The sequence below is a fragment of the Salvelinus alpinus genome, chromosome 6, assembly GCF_045679555.1.
Source record: "Salvelinus alpinus chromosome 6, SLU_Salpinus.1, whole genome shotgun sequence".
Lineage (NCBI taxonomy): Eukaryota > Metazoa > Chordata > Actinopteri > Salmoniformes > Salmonidae > Salvelinus > Salvelinus alpinus.
This window is the reverse complement of record NC_092091.1, coordinates 80,736,288-80,752,698: the sequence shown is the minus strand read 5'-3', so window position 1 is coordinate 80,752,698 and position 16,411 is coordinate 80,736,288. Positions and strand designations below refer to the sequence as shown.

At 44.2% G+C, this 16,411-nt stretch overlaps 1 protein-coding gene across 1 annotated transcript in view; it reads right to left on the bottom strand.

The window, feature by feature from the left end:
• The window catches only part of LOC139579493 (neuronal acetylcholine receptor subunit alpha-7-like), a 69,706-nt gene extending 53,638 nt beyond the window's left edge, over window positions 1-16,068 (bottom strand). Inside the window, exon 1 of the mRNA XM_071408192.1 lies at window positions 15,547-16,068. Within this exon, the coding sequence (XP_071264293.1) occupies window positions 15,547-15,616 (70 nt within the window). The 5' untranslated portion in view covers window positions 15,617-16,068. The remainder of the gene's footprint in view (window positions 1-15,546) is intronic.
• Window positions 16,069-16,411: the final 343 nt, after the last annotated feature.

The window sequence follows — 16,411 nt, the reverse complement described above, 5'->3', positions numbered from 1 at the left end:
TCCAGGCACAGTGAGATCCAAGATGGCATTTCCAGGCACAGTGAGATCCAAGATGGCCGCTCCAGGCACAGTGAGATCCAAGATGGCAATTCCAGGCACAGTGAGATCCAAGATGGCCGTTCTAGGCACAGTGAGATCCAAGATGGCAATTCCAGGCACAGTGAGATCCAAGATGGCCGTTCTAGGCACATTTGTTATTGTTTTGAGGAAATGAGCATCCAGCATTGTGGTAAAAAAACATTGAAGTACATACTCTCCTGTTCTATTATATCTGCAATGATGTCCAAGGGGGAGAAAAACAGGGTTGATCATTTGAAGTTGTTACGAGATGTTGCCAAGCCAATAGATGGCGCTGCTGTTATGTGTATCTGAGTGTGATACTATATAGTACTAGTGAACCAAGTTACCATTACTTACGATGCACTGAATGGAGCTGTATGCATGTTACACAGTGATGACTTTCTAATCAACATTACCTTGGTCTTGTACAGAACAAACAGCACACAACAGAAGTCACATCTTGCTGCTGTAATATCACAAACCGACGTGGCCGTTTCCCCGCTATGGACGGCAGCTTTAAACATTTGGACCAGAACATAATTATGCTAATCTTTATTTCCAAAGACAAAAAAAAAAAGTGAACAATAAACATCATATCTTTGATGTCTTCTTCTCCATGGCAACAGGAAACAGGAAACAGACCTAACCTCTGAGGGGTATGGTAGGTCAACCTTAAAGAGGTTAAAAAATAAACCGATTTTATTCATCTCTTCACAGCTACGAGCTACACAAGGAAATATCTGCGCCACAAATGGCACTTTATTCCCAATGTAGTGCACTACTTTTGACCAGAGCCCTATTCCCTATATAGTGCACTACTTTTGACCAGAGCCCTATTCCCTATATAGTGCACTACTTTAGAGCAGGGTACCATTTGGGACCCAGTAGGACACTAGTAGGTTGGGCTGTGTTTGTCTGTCAGGGTCAAACTGAGGTTAACACACACAGGGACTGCTTCCCAAATGGCACTCTAGTCCCTATATAGTGCACTACCATTGACCAAAGGCAGGCCTATAGTGTGCTGTGTAGGGACTAGGCTGCTATTTGGGAAGCAGAGCCAGTCTTTGTTCAACACAGTGGTGCCGTTGGGCCAGACGGGACCAGAGACTTCTGCTAAAAGCTTCTTCCACAGAGCATTTTAACAGGTTCAGTAGTGTGTGTGTGTGTGTGTGTGTGTGTGTGTGTGTGTGTGTGTGTGTGTGTGTGTGTGTGTGTGTGTGTGTGTGTGTGTGTGTGTGTGTGTGTGTGTGTATCTTCATCAGCAGCTTGCATGACTTGTTTAAGAACCTAAAAAGGCAAGCTGCTCTTATTAGAATGGGAGTCAGTGTGAGTCCATCTATCTACACAGGTTCAGCAGTGTGAGTCTATCTGCACAGGTTCAGCAGTGTGAGTCCATCTATCTACACAGGTTCAGCAGTGTGAGTCCATCTATCTACACAGGTTTAGCAGTGTGAGTCCATCTATCTACACAGGTTCAGCAGTGTGAGTCCATCTATCTACACAGGTTCAGCAGTGTGAGTCCATCTATCTACACAGGTTCAGCAGTGTGAGTCTATCTGCACAGGTTCAGCAGTGTGAGTCCATCTATCTACACAGGTTCAGCAGTGTGAGGTCCTCCGTCTACACAGGTTCAGCAGTGTGAGTCCATCTATCTACACAGGTTCAGCAGTGTGAGTCCATCTATCTACACAGGTTCAGCAGTGTGAGTCTATCTATCTACACAGGTTCAGCAGTGTGAGTCTATCTGCACAGGTTCAGCAGTGTGAGTCCATCTATCTACACAGGTTCAGCAGTGTGAGTCCATCTATCTACACAGGTTTAGCAGTGTGAGTCCATCTATCTACACAGGTTCAGCAGTGTGAGTCCATCTATCTACACAGGTTCAGCAGTGTGAGTCCATCTATCTACACAGGTTCAGCAGTGTGAGTCTATCTGCACAGGTTCAGCAGTGTGAGTCCATCTATCTACACAGGTTCAGCAGTGTGAGGTCATCCGTCTACACAGGTTCAGCAGTGTGAGTCCATCTATCTACACAGGTTCAGCAGTGTGAGTCCATCTATCTACACAGGTTCAGCAGTGTGAGTCTATCTATCTACACAGGTTCAGCAGTGTGAGTCCATCTATCTACACAGGTTTAGCAGTGTGAGTCCATCTATCTACACAGGTTCAGCAGTGTGAGTCCATCTATCTACACAGGTTCAGCAGTGTGAGTCTATCTATCTACACAGGTTTAGCAGTGTGAGTCTATCTATCTACACAGGTTCAGCAGTGTGAGTCCATCTATCTCCACAGGTTCAGCAGTGTGAGTCTATCTATCTACACAGGTTTAGCAGTGTGAGTCCATCTATCTACACAGGTTCAGCAGTGTGAGTCCATCTATCTACACAGGTTCAGCAGTGTGAGTCCATCTATCTACACAGGTTTAGCAGTGTGAGTCCATCTATCTACACAGGTTCAGCAGTGTGAGTCCATCTATCTACACAAGTTCAGCAGTGTGAGTCCATCTATCTACACAGGTTCAGCAGTGTGAGTCCATCTATCTACACAGGTTCAGCAGTGTGAGTCCATCTACACAGGTTCAGCAGTGTGAGTCTATCTATCTACACAGGTTCAGCAGTGTGAGTCCATCTATCTACACAGGTTTAGCAGTGTGAGTCCATCTATCTACACAGGTTCAGCAGTGTGAGTCCATCTATCTACACAGGTTCAGCAGTGTGAGTCTATCTATCTACACAGGTTTAGCAGTGTGAGTCTATCTATCTACACAGGTTCAGCAGTGTGAGTCCATCTATCTCCACAGGTTCAGCAGTGTGAGTCTATCTATCTACACAGGTTTAGCAGTGTGAGTCCATCTATCTACACAGGTTCAGCAGTGTGAGTCCATCTATCTACACAGGTTCAGCAGTGTGAGTCCATCTATCTACACAGGTTTAGCAGTGTGAGTCCATCTATCTACACAGGTTCAGCAGTGTGAGTCCATCTATCTACACAAGTTCAGCAGTGTGAGTCCATCTATCTACACAGGTTCAGCAGTGTGAGTCCATCTATCTACACAGGTTCAGCAGTGTGAGTCCATCTACACAGGTTCAGCAGTGTGAGTCTATCTATCTACACAGGTTCAGCAGTGTGAGTCCATCTATCTACACAGGTTCAGCAGTGTGAGTCCATCTATCTACACAGGTTCAGCAGTGTGAGTCTATCTATCTACACAGGTTCAGCAGTGTGAGTCCATCTATCTACACAGGTTCAGCAGTGTGAGTCCATCTATCTACACAGGTTCAGCAGTGTGTGCGAGGACAGTGTGTTTAATGTTATGTAATATGTCATGTGTATATGATGAAATAGTATGTCAAATGAATAGTATTTAAAAGTGTATGTGTATGTGTGTGTGTGTGTGTGTGTGTGTGGTCTTGTTCTTCTATCCTTGTGGTGACTGAAAATCCCTGAAAATTAGGGTTAGGTTTAGAATTAGGGTTAGAATTAGAATTAGGGTTAGAATTAGAATTAGGGTTAGGGGTTGGTGGTTAGGTTTAGGTAAAATAGTATTTTGAAGGTAAATTAATTTTAGGTCCCCACAAAGATAGAAGAACATAACGTGTGTGTGTGTGTGTGTGTGTGTGTGTGTGTGTGTGTGTGTGTGTGTGTGTGTGTGTGTGTGTGTGTGTGTGTGTGTGTGTGTGTGTGTGTGTGTGTGTGTGTGTGTGTGTGTGTGTGTGTGTGTGTGTGTGTGTGTGTGTGTGTGTGTGTGTATATATGCGCGCGTAGAATACATGTCATATAGTTAAGGATTGTTCCACATGCGGCCTGTCTTTCTGTGCACACAATGACATACTTTTCCCTTTAGAGCCCTTTGACATGAATGATTTCATTTAGTCGAAGCCTGTTACTAAGGAGTATTACACCTACCCAGACAAGACCTTACAAGGTTTAACCAGCCGTTCTGGAAACACAAGCACACATGTCCTGTTATATCAATGCAACATCTCAAGTAACAGGATGAAGACCACATTCATTCACCCAATAAAACTGTCTTGTCTGATGATATTATCACATGAAAAGATGTCTTATATCATCTTTGTAATGACCAGTTCTTTAATGACACTTCATCTTAAAAGACGTTTTGATGATAATGAATTGAATTGATGTACCTCCTTTCATCTAGGTCCAGTGGTGGAAAGAGTAACCAGTTGTAAAGTAAACATACCTTAATAGAAAATGACTCACGTAAAAAAAGTGATAGTCACCCAGTAAAATACTACTTGAGTAAAAGTATTTGCTTTTAAATATACTTAAGTATCACAGGTAAATGTAATTGATAAAATATACTTAAGTATCAAAAGTTAAATTAAAAGTATAAATCATTTCAAATTCCTTATACTAAGCAAACCAGACGGCAACATTGTCTTGTTATTTTAATTTACGGAGAGCCAGGGGCACACTCCAACACTCAGACCTCATTTACAAACCAAGCCTTTGTGTTTAGTGAGTCCGTCAGATCAGAGGCAGTAGGGAAGACTAGGGATGTTCTCTTGATAAGTGTGTTTAGTGAGTCTGTCAGATCAGAGGCAGGATGGATGACCAGAGATGTTCTCTTGATAAGTGTGTGAATTGGACTATTTTCCTGTCCTGGGAAAATGTATGGAGTAAAAAGCACATACATTTATTTAGAAATGTAGTGAAGTAAAAGTTTTTCTAAAATATAAATAGTAGGCCTCCCTAGTAGTGCAGCGGTCTAAGGCACTGCATCGCAGCGGTCTAAGGCCCTGCATCGTAGCGGTCTAAGGCACTGCATCGCAGCGGTCTAAGGCACTGCATCGCAGCGGTCTAAGGCACTGCATCGCAGCGGTCTAAGGCCCTGCATCGTAGCGGTCTAAGGCACTGCATCGCAGCGGTCTAAGGCACTGCATCGCAGCGGTCTAAGGCCCTGCATCGTAGCGGTCTAAGGCACTGCATCGCAGCGGTCTAAGGCACTGCATCGCAGCGGTCTAAGGCACTGCATCGCAGCGGTCTAAGTCACTGCATCGCAGCGGTCTAAGGCACTGCATCGCAGCGGTCTAAGGCACTGCATCGTAGCGGTCTAAGGCACTGCATCGCAGCGGTCTAAGGCACTGCATCGCAGCGGTCTAAGGCACTGCATCGCAGCGGTCTAAGGCACTGCATCGCAGCGGTCTAAGGCACTGCATCGTAGCGGTCTAAGGCCCTGCATCGTAGCGGTCTAAGGCACTGCATCGTAGCGGTCTAAGGCCCTGCATCGCAGCGGTCTAAGGCACTGCATCGTAGCGGTCTAAGGCACTGCATCACAGCGGTCTAAGGCCCTGCATCGTAGCGGTCTAAGGCACTGCATCGCAGCGGTCTAAGGCACTGCATCGTAGCGGTCTAAGGCACTGCATCACAGCGGTCTAAGGCCCTGCATCGTAGCGGTCTAAGGCACTGCATCGTAGCGGTCTAAGGCCCTGCATCGCAGCGGTCTAAGGCACTGCCTCGCAGCGGTCTAAGGCACTGCATCGCAGCGGTCTAAGGCACTGCATCGCAGCGGTCTAAGGCACTGCATCGCAGCGGTCTAAGGCACTGCATCGCAACGGTCTAAGGCACTGCATTGCAGCGGTCTAAGGCACTGCATCGCAGCGCCAGCTGCGTTACTACATATCCTGGTGCCATACCAGGCTGTGTCGCAGCTGGCCACGACCTGGAAACCCCTGAGGCGACACAAAATTGTCTCACGTCATCTGGGTTAGGGAAGGGTTTGGGATGTCCTTGTCCCATAGTGCTCTAGCGAGTCCTGTGGCGGGCCGGGCACATGCAGGCTGACCCGGTTGCCAGTTGGACAGTGTTTCCTCCGACACATTGGTGCGGCTGGCATCCGGGTTAAACGTGCCAAGTGTCAAGAAGCAGGAGGACGCATGGCTCTCGACCTTTCACCTGTCACGAGTCCACACGGGAGTTGCAGCGATGGGACAAGACTGTAACTACCAATTGGATATGACGCAAAAGGGTAAAAAAATGTTTTTATAATAATAAATAAATCATGTATATACAGTATATAGAAATGTAAAGTACAGATACCCCCCCAAAGAATTTAAGTACTAGTACTTTCAAGTATTTTTACACCACTGCCTAGTCCCTATGTCTCAGATCACAGTTTATTATGGGATGTACCTCATCCCAATCTATCCCATTATACTTGTCAATATTTTTGCAAAGTCAGTCCAGACCAGGGCTTGAACCTTGGACCATGAGATTGTCAACCCAGCACCTTACTATAGCTGTAACGCCAAGAGATCTGAACCTCTTGGCTAGGTCGCTAGGTGTTGGGTCAAGGTCGCTACTATATTCAGGGAAGAAGTATTGAAAAGTACATTAGATGAACACAGGATTAGCTTGAATACACACATTTGCTGTCATAAATAAATGAATAACCATGACCTTGTCTGGATTAAAGCAACATCCTAGACTGTTCTAGTGAACCAAATTGAATCAGAGAGTAACACGAAATCCTGTCTCTTTGTTAATATTAAATCAACTAATGTGATTTCTGTGAAAGTCTGAGGGCGTCCCAAATTGTACCTAGTCAAAAGTAGTGCACTATTAAGGGAATAGGGTGCCATTTCAGATGGGCCCTGGTTAAAAGTAGTGCACTATTAAGGGAATAGGGTGCCATTTCAGATGGGCCCTGGTTAAAAGTAGTGCACTATTAAGGGAATAGGGTGCCATTTCAGGTGGGCCCTGGTTAAAAGTAGTGCACTATTAATGGAATAGGGTGCCTTTTCAGATGCAGCCTTTGGACGTTTGTTGTGTACTTCAGAGATGAAAATCCCTGGCTCATAACGAGGTCATAAAGGCAAAAAATAGGGCAGGATTATACACTGGTGGGCCCCGTCCCAAATGGCACCCTATTGGTCGATAGGGCTCTGTTCAAAAACAGTGCACTATGTAGCGAATAGGATGCTATTTGGGACACAGATATACTGTAACGTAATATAACCAGGGACCTAGTTTAGGATTCCTCCCCTTTATCTCTTCTCCTCCCCTTTCCCTCCATCTCTTCTCCTCCCCTTTCCCTCTATCTCTTCTCCTCCCCTTTCCCCCCATCTCTTTTCCTCCTCCTTCCCCCATCTCTTCTGCTCTTCCTCCCTCGTTCTCTCCATCTCTTCTGCTCTTCCTCCCTCGTTCTCTCCATCTCTTCTCCTCCTCTTCCTCCTACTATCACCTCTTTGTGACATAATGTAAACCAATCCACCATCAGAGACCAACCAACGTAGCCAAAGAACTAGAAAACAATCACCTACAACAAATGGCTCCCTTCTCTCAGTCTCATTGCATTAGGTTCCCTTCATAACTCCACTTTAAGAGGCTCCCATCTCTCTGTTTCACTGCATTAGGTTCCCTTCATAACTCCACTTTAAGAGGCTCCCATCTCTCTGTTTCACTGCATTAGGTTCCCTTCATAACTCCACTTTAAAAGGCTCCCTTCTCTCAGTTTCACTGCATTAGGTTCCCTTCATAACTCCACTTTAAAAGGATCCCATCTCTCTGTTTCACTGCATTAGGTTCCCTTCATAACTCCACTTTAAAGGATCCCATCTCTCAGTTTCACTGCATTAGGTTCCCTTCATAACTCCACTTTAAAGGCTCCCATCTCTCTGTTTCACTGCATTAGGTTCCCTTCATAACTCCACTTTAAAGGATCCCATCTCTCAGTTTCACTGCATTAGGTTCCCTTCATAACTCCACTTTAAAGGATCCCATCTCTCAGTTTCACTGCATTAGGTTCCCTTCATAACTCCACTTTAAAGGCTCCCATCTCTCTGTTTCACTGCATTAGGTTCCCTTCATAATTCCAATATCCATACGAGAGAAACGTCTTCGATCAATACCCTTCAGTTGTGTTGTACTAAAATATAACATTTTATTTTATGGGGCACGAGGCCATTGTTACGATGAAGCAGCCAGTTTAAGTGCCTTTGAGTGCACTGCTGCCTTCCAATACAATACAATCTCAACAGGCACATGTCACAGCGTCAACGATCATCTGTGATATGCTATTCCCTAGATGTTTCCATTCTGTCAGATGATGATAGTTGTTGATGGTAGTGAAACCAGACGGAGAATACATTCTTTACCCAGCCGCATTCTAAATGCAATCACCATGGTTACGTCTAGACGGGCCAACCGCTGAACTAAATGACAATCTACAAGATACATGTTCTGCTCATTCACCAGACCTCCTGTTTCAGACTTGGCACAGTGTAAAGAGTACATACACGACCGCAATGAATTCCATTATCCAGAATCACGCTCATTTGTCTCCAGAATGTCAACATAAAAGATTGCCACTCGCATCAAGGGAAATCATGCCTTGACATTCTCCGTCTAATAAACAGGGGTTGCTATGATGTGGAGGGCCGACCACCTTTAATAAAGCACTATGTCATACAGGAGTTGATCAACTATAGACCAGCGATGTAAATGCCAGCCTGGGTATTACCAATATAAAGGTGCCTTTTGAGACGCGGTCATAGACAGGGGGTTGTTGGGATGCGTCCTCCTCTTACAGGGCCAGGAGTGTTTCCACACCACAGGACCTGATAAATAGCATGTAACTGGGGCCCAGAGGTTTTACCAGGTCAGGGCATACAGCCTAGTCCCAGTTCCATTTGTGACAACTCTTGTAGTTCCGTGGGGCGACGCACAATTGGCATAGCGTCGTCCGGGTTAGGGAGGGTTTGGCCGGTAGGGATATCCTTGTCTCAGTATGTAAAAAATGTAATAAAATGTATGCACTCTACTGTAAGTCGCTCTGGATAAGAGCGTCTGCTAAATGACTCAAATGTAAATGTAAATTGTTGTATACAGTGCATTTGGAAAGTATTCAGACCCCTTGACTTTTTACACATTTTGTTACGTTACAGTCTTCTTCTAAAACTGATAAAATCTTTTTTTTAATTCAGCAATCTACACACAATACCACACAATGACAAAGATAAAACAGGTTTTTATTTTTTTTTGCAAATGTATAATACATGTTTTTTTTTTTATAACTTATTTACATAAGTATTCAGACCCTTTGCTATGACACTCGAAATTGAGCTCAGGTGCATCCTGTTTCCAATGATCATCATTGAGATGTTTCTACAACTTGATTGGAGTCCACCTGTGGTAAATTCAATTGATTGGATGAGATTTGGAAAGGCACACACCTGTCTATATAAGGTCCCACAGTTGACAGTGTATGTCAGAGCAAAAACCATGAGGTCGAAGGAATTGTCCGTAGTGGTAAGAGACAGGATTTTGTCGAGGCACAGATCTGGGGAAGGGTAACAAAACCAAGCGTCACGTCTGGAGGAAACCAGGCACTATCCCTATGGTGAAGCATGCTGGTGGCAGCATCATGCTGTGGGGATATTTTTCAGCAGCAGGGACTGGAAGACTAATCGGGATTGAGGCAAAGATGAATCGAGCAAAGTACAGAGAGATCCTTGATGAAAACCTGCTCCAGAGCGAGATTCACCTTCCAACAGGACAACGAACGTAAGCACACAGCCAAGACAATGAAGGAGTGGCTTCGGGACAAGTCTCTGTATGTCCTTGAGAGCCCAGCCAGAGCCCGGACTTGTCCCGATCTAACATGTCTGGAGAGACCTGACCTGAAAATAGCTGTGCAGCGACGCTCACCATCCAACCTGACAGACTGACAGAGCTTGAGAGGATCTGCAAAGAAGAATGAGAGAAACTCCCCTAATACAGGAATCCCAAGCTTGTAGCTTCATACGCAAGAAGACTAGAGGCTGTAATTGCTGTTAAAGGTGCTTCAACAAAGTATTGAGTAAAAGGTCTGAATACTTATGTGAACATGACATTTCAGTTTTCTAATTTTAATACATTTGTAAAAGTGTCTAAAATACAGTTTTTGCTTTGTCCCTAAGGGGTATTGTGATGTCATAATGGGGTATTGTGTGCAGAGTGATGAGGAAAAAACAATTGCATCCATTTCAGAATAAGGCTGTAACGCAACAAAATGTGGAAAAGGTCAAGGGGTCTGAATACTTTCTGAATGCACTGTCTGTAATTGTCACGCCAAACAAATTGAGTGTTCGGAACCACCAACACTCTTCCTAGAACTGATCGCCCGGTCAAACTGAGCAATCGGTTGAGAAGGGTCTTGGTCAGGGAGGGGAGGGGAGTTAACAATATGTTAAGGAATTAACCATCTACTGTAGCAGAAGCAGATATGGGAGTCAGGATACATATGGGAATTGTATGGGGTTCATTGCTGTGTCAACCTCTTATAATAACACACTGTGTGGCTCAGCTAAAACACCATAACATGAGCCATACATGTTCAACATCACGGTTTAACGGACCCTTTACATGTCATATCCAAGACACACACTGACACTGGATTACACACACACACACCACAGAACATCTGTCTAAAGCCTGAGGCCAGTCACTAAGCTGAGATATTGCCACCTAAATGAAATCCATCACAGATCTCTCAGAGGTCAGAGGTTACGGGTTAAGCCCAGACAGCTTTTCATCACTGACGGGGAATAAACAACCACCAGAGATTCCAGGATACCAATTTGGGCTTTCCTCCATCCTAGAAAGCAGTTCCATTTGTGACAACTCTTGTAGTTCCGTGGGGCGACGCACAATTGGCATAGCGTCGTCCGGGTTAGGGAGGGTTTGGCCGGTAGGGATATCCTTGTCTCAGTATGTAAAAAATGTAATAAAATGTATGCACTCTACTGTAAGTAGAGACCTCTTTACAGCGTGTTGTTTTACACAACAACAAAAAGCAAGGCACATCATTGTGACTAAAAGACCAACTCGACATGTTTCAAATCCCCACAAGTAGATGCTCAGAGAAGACAAGCATATTAACCTGCTATTGTCTTCTGTAGTTTGTTCTTTTCCTTGACGAACAAAACAGAGAACAGAGCAACACCATTAGAACTATTCTGAAGATGAGAATCTCCTGTCCATCCTAAAAATGGTTCCAGAATCTCATTGTAAAAAACTCATTTCAGAATCAGATATCCCCAGGGAGAGCCAAAACAAGAAATGTGTTCCAAATGGCACCCTATTCCCTATATAGTGCACTACTTTTGACCACAGCCCTATAGGACCTATGGGCCCTTGTCAAAAGTAGTGCACTATATAGGGAATAGGGGTCCATTTGGTATGCAGACAAGCTCAGAGCGGGAACCAAAAACAAGGGGGTGGGGTCACAAACATTAAGAACAACCAATAACAAGGGGGTGGGGTCACAAACATTAAGAACAACCAATAACAAGGGGGTGTGGTCACAAACATTAAGAAGAACCAATAACAAGAGGGTGGGGTCACAAACATTAAGAAGAACCAATAACAAGGGGGTGTGGTCACAAACATTAAGAACAACCAATAACAAGGGGGTGGGGTCACAAACATTAAGAACAACCAATAACAAGGGGGTGGGGTCACAAACATTAAGAACAACCAATAACAAGGGGGTGTGGTCACAAACATTAAGAACAACCAATAACAAGGGGGTGGGGTCACAAACATTAAGAAGAACCAATAACAAGAGGGTGGGGTCACAAACATTAAGAACAACCAATAACAAGGGGGTGGGGTCACAAACATTAAGAACAACCAATAACAAGGGGGTGGGGTCACAAACATTAAGAAGAACCAATAACAAGGGGGTGGGGTCACAAACATTAAGAAGAACCAATAACAAGAGGGTGGGGTCACAAACATTAAGAACAACCAATAACAAGGGGGTGGGGTCACAAACATTAAGAACAACCAATAACAAGGGGGTGTGGTCACAAACATTAAGAAGAACCAATAACAAGGGGGTGGGGTCACAAACATTAAGAAGAACCAATAACAAGAGGGTGGGGTCACAAACATTAAGAACAACCAATAACAAGGGGGTGTGGTCACAAACATTAAGAAGAACCAATAACAAGGGGGTGGGGTCACAAACATTAAGAACAACCAATAACAAGGGGGTGTGGTCACAAACATTAAGAAGAACCAATAACAAGGGGGTGGGGTCACAAACATTAAGAAGAACCAATAACAAGGGGGTGTGGTCACAAACATTAAGAAGAACCAATAACAAGGGGGTGTGGTCACAAACATTAAGAACAACCAATAACAAGGGGGTGGGGTCACAAACATTAAGAACAACCAATAACAAGGGGGTGGGGTCACAAACATTAAGAACAACCAATAACAAGGGGGTGTGGTCACAAACATTAAGAACAACCAATAACAAGGGGGTGGGGTCACAAACATTAAGAAGAACCAATAACAAGAGGGTGGGGTCACAAACATTAAGAACAACCAATAACAAGGGGGTGTGGTCACAAACATTAAGAACAACCAATAACAAGGGGGTGGGGTCACAAACATTAAGAACAACCAATAACAAGGGGGTGGGGTCACAAACATTAAGAACAACCAATAACAAGAGGGTGGGGTCACAAACATTAAGAACAACCAATAACAAGGGGGTGTGGTCACAAACATTAAGAACAACCAATAACAAGGGGGTGGGGTCACAAACATTAAGAACAACCAATAACAAGGGGGTGGGGTCACAAACATTAAGAACAACCAATAACAAGGGGGTGGGGTCACAAACATTAAGAACAACCAATAACAAGGGGGTGGGGTCACAAACATTAAGAACAACCAATAACAAGGGGGTGGGGTCACAAACATTAAGAACAACCAATAACAAGGGGGTGGGGTCACAAACATTAAGAACAACCAATAACAAGGGGGTGGGGTCACAAACATTAAGAAGAACCAATAACAAGAGGGTGGGGTCACAAACATTAAGAACAACCAATAACAAGGGGGTGTGGTCACAAACATTAAGAACAACCAATAACAAGGGGGTGGGGTCACAAACATTAAGAACAACCAATAACAAGGGGGTGGGGTCACAAACATTAAGAACAACCAATAACAAGGGGGTGGGGTCACAAACATTAAGAACAACCAATAACAAGAGGGTGGGGTCACAAACATTAAGAAGATCAATAGATTTAGCTGCTGTATCTTTCAACCTAAAACGTTTTATTGACAAAATAAAACAAATGTAACAATCCAAACCTTCTGCCTGATTCCATCTAAAATACATGGTGTCAATATTTATCATTTACTGAAGATTAAAGCTGATAACATTCCTCTAATTGATATTACACAATCTTCACAACAGAAAGCAGGAAATACGCATTTTGAATCGTACTTCCAAAATACAAAATCGTTCGACAAACTTTTGATTTCAGACCCCAGAAAAAGTGTAATTGAGGGCCAGTCAGTTGTCAGTCAGTCATAACCTTGAGAGAGATTGGAGGTGATTTTAAAAACGTTCATATCCGTCTCACAGTAGACATAAAGATGATTGGACACCTTAATGGTGATACCTGTGTATGATGGACGGAGGTTGGTTCAAAAGGCTAAGGTGAGGTACAACATACTAAACCAGCAAGACACAACTTGACTCTCAGAGTCCACTGGCTATCACAGGTTCATGGAATCCTCAACTCTCAGAGTCCACTGGCTATCACCGGTTCATGGAGGGACTCCTCAACTCTCAGAGTCCACTGGCTATCACCGGTTCATGGAGGGACTCCTCAACTCTCAGAGTCCACTGGCTATCACCGGTTCATGGAGGGACTCCTCAACTCTCAGAGTCCACTGGCTATCACCGGTTCATGGAGGGAATCCTCAACTCTCAGAGTCCACTGGCTATCACCAGTTCATGGAGGGAATCCTCAACTCTACAGCCGTATTGATGATTGACAATAGACTGCTTTTGCCAGACCTGGTGGTGTCTTTGGCTGTGTGTGTCAGTGTGTGTGTAGGCAAAGGGCTGGTTAGTAAGAATTTCACGGTAAAGCCTACACTTGTTGTGTTCCGCACGTGTGATCAAATATGTACAAGGGTGGAAGGGACTAGGCAATCAGGACAGGTTTAAACAGAGTAACAGCAGAGTATGGAGAGGGTGAAAGTGTGTGTGTGTGTGTGGAGGCAATATGTAGTGTGTGTGTGTGTGAGGAGTCAATATGTATGCATGTGTTTTGTGTGTGTGAGCATATGCAGTGTGTGTGTGTGTTTTCTCTGTGTGTGTGTGTGTGAGCGTATGTGTGTGTGTGTGTGTGTTTTGTGTGTGTGAGCATATGCAGTGTGTGTGTGTGTTTTCTCTGTGTGTGTGTGTGTGTGTGAGCGTATGTAGTGTGTGTGTGTGTGTGTTTTGTGTGTGTGAGCCTATGTAGTGTGTGTGTACGTGTGTGTGTTGGAGTGTCAGTATGTGAGTGTTGGAGTGTCAGTATGTGTGAGTGTTGGAGTGTCAGTATGTGTGAGTGTTGTAGTGTCAGTATGTGTGAGTGTTGGAGTGTCAGTATGTGTGAGTGTGCATAGAACCAGTGGAAGGAGAGTCAGTGCAAACAGTCCTGGTGGTCATTTGATTAACTGTTCATCAGTATTATGTTTTGGGGGTAGAACATTTTCAGGTGCCTAATGTGTTCCAAATGGCACCATATTCCCTATATAATGCACTACTTTAAACCAGAGCCCTATTCCCTATATAGTGCACTACTTTAGACCAGAGCCCTATTCCCTATATAGTGCACTACTTTAGACCAGAGCCCTACTCCCTATATAGTGCACTACTTTAGACCAGAGAGGGAATAGGGCACATTTTGGGACTGACCCAGCCTAGGTAGGGAAGGGAGTGTAAAATAAATAAAAAATAAATCGAATGAACCCAAATGGATCAATTAAAAGGCCTACATGATAAACGAAATGTAGCCGATGGTCTAAACATAAAATAATGTTGAACGTTTCATCGCCCTCTCTCGATCCCGGACCTATTGGCGTGGATTCCTCAGTCCAGTCCTCCCAGATGATCGTGCTCTGGCTGAGATATAGGATATTGCTCCCTCCCGGGATATTGGTTTTAGCGCGTGCCTGTGCCTCGCCGCCCCAGCTTCTTCAGACACACACAACAGATGTTACCGGAGTATTAAGGAGGTCAGGGTGCCGGAGATACACACCAACGAGGAAGGATTTGACAGCTCTAAATGGACAGGTCGTGAGATGGATAGCCTTCATGATAACATCTGTGTTACTCACTTCTACATGTTTCGCAATTCGGGATACATCTCTGGATCATGTCAATACCATTGTTTTCCCACTTTTTTTCATTACGTTCCATTATTTTCTTTCCCTTAAAAGTATTACCATACTTATATTACGATATTACCAAAATATAGAAATATCTACAAGTATCCTATTCATTTGGTTTATGTATTTATTTTATAGTGCAAAAATGGCATAGGCAAATGGCATTACCAGTTATTGATGTAAACATCACGATACCGATGGGTGTTTAATTTGAATCTCTCAAAACACTTCTATGCACTGACAGTTGTTTCTTTCTGCGTAAAATATGCTAAATATATACATGTGCCTACTTACCTTTAAAGCAGAACGCCGTCCACAGGTAAACAGCGGTACATACATATCCAAAACACTTCCGATGACGCATCGTACTTGTGGAATTAGAATCCTTCTTCTGCGCGCAGAGATCAAACTTCTGCTCGGGGAGGACGCTGCGACTCTTCTGACAGACGCTGGATGTACCTTTGGCGCGCGCACCCTTCTCTCTCTCTCTCTCTCTCTCTCTCTCTCTCTGTCTCTCTCTCGCATACGTTGTTAGAGAGTGCAATGAAAGTGGAAATCCATTTAGCGTTTGTAAACTGTCACAACTTCACTAAACTCAAACGCAGATGCACAAATTATTCTCTCTCTGTCTTGCCTTTTCTCATTATATCCCTTTCACTCTGTATTCATTAGTAAGGACCTCCGGACGCGGGGTTAAACATTTTCTCCACAGGTCAGGCAATTCACCTCGTTTGCGATCACGGTGGACTGGAAAGCCTACAAGCACCGTTCTCCAGTCAGCTGATACTGGATGACACAACCAGCTGTGCCAGTGCATGCCAGTGTGCCCTCTTGATAAATCGGTCGCGTTCTGCTGCTCAAACGTTGCACGCGCCAACCAGTGCCACGTCATCACTGTGTCATCAACTGACAGATTGCTATAACTTAAGATGTGGTTAACTAATACTTAAAATGCCGATCCAGCCGTTTTAAAATATGGCTTGTGCCAGGAACGCGCCCATAGGTCACAACAACAGGGGTGCTTTGTTCATTGGTTGATTTGAATCCCCATGAGCTTTAGCAGAAGCAGCAGCTACTCTTCCTGGGGTCCACATAAAAACACAAAACATGACAAGAAAACACTGATACACTGACAAGGACAGTCGCACAAATATAAAAT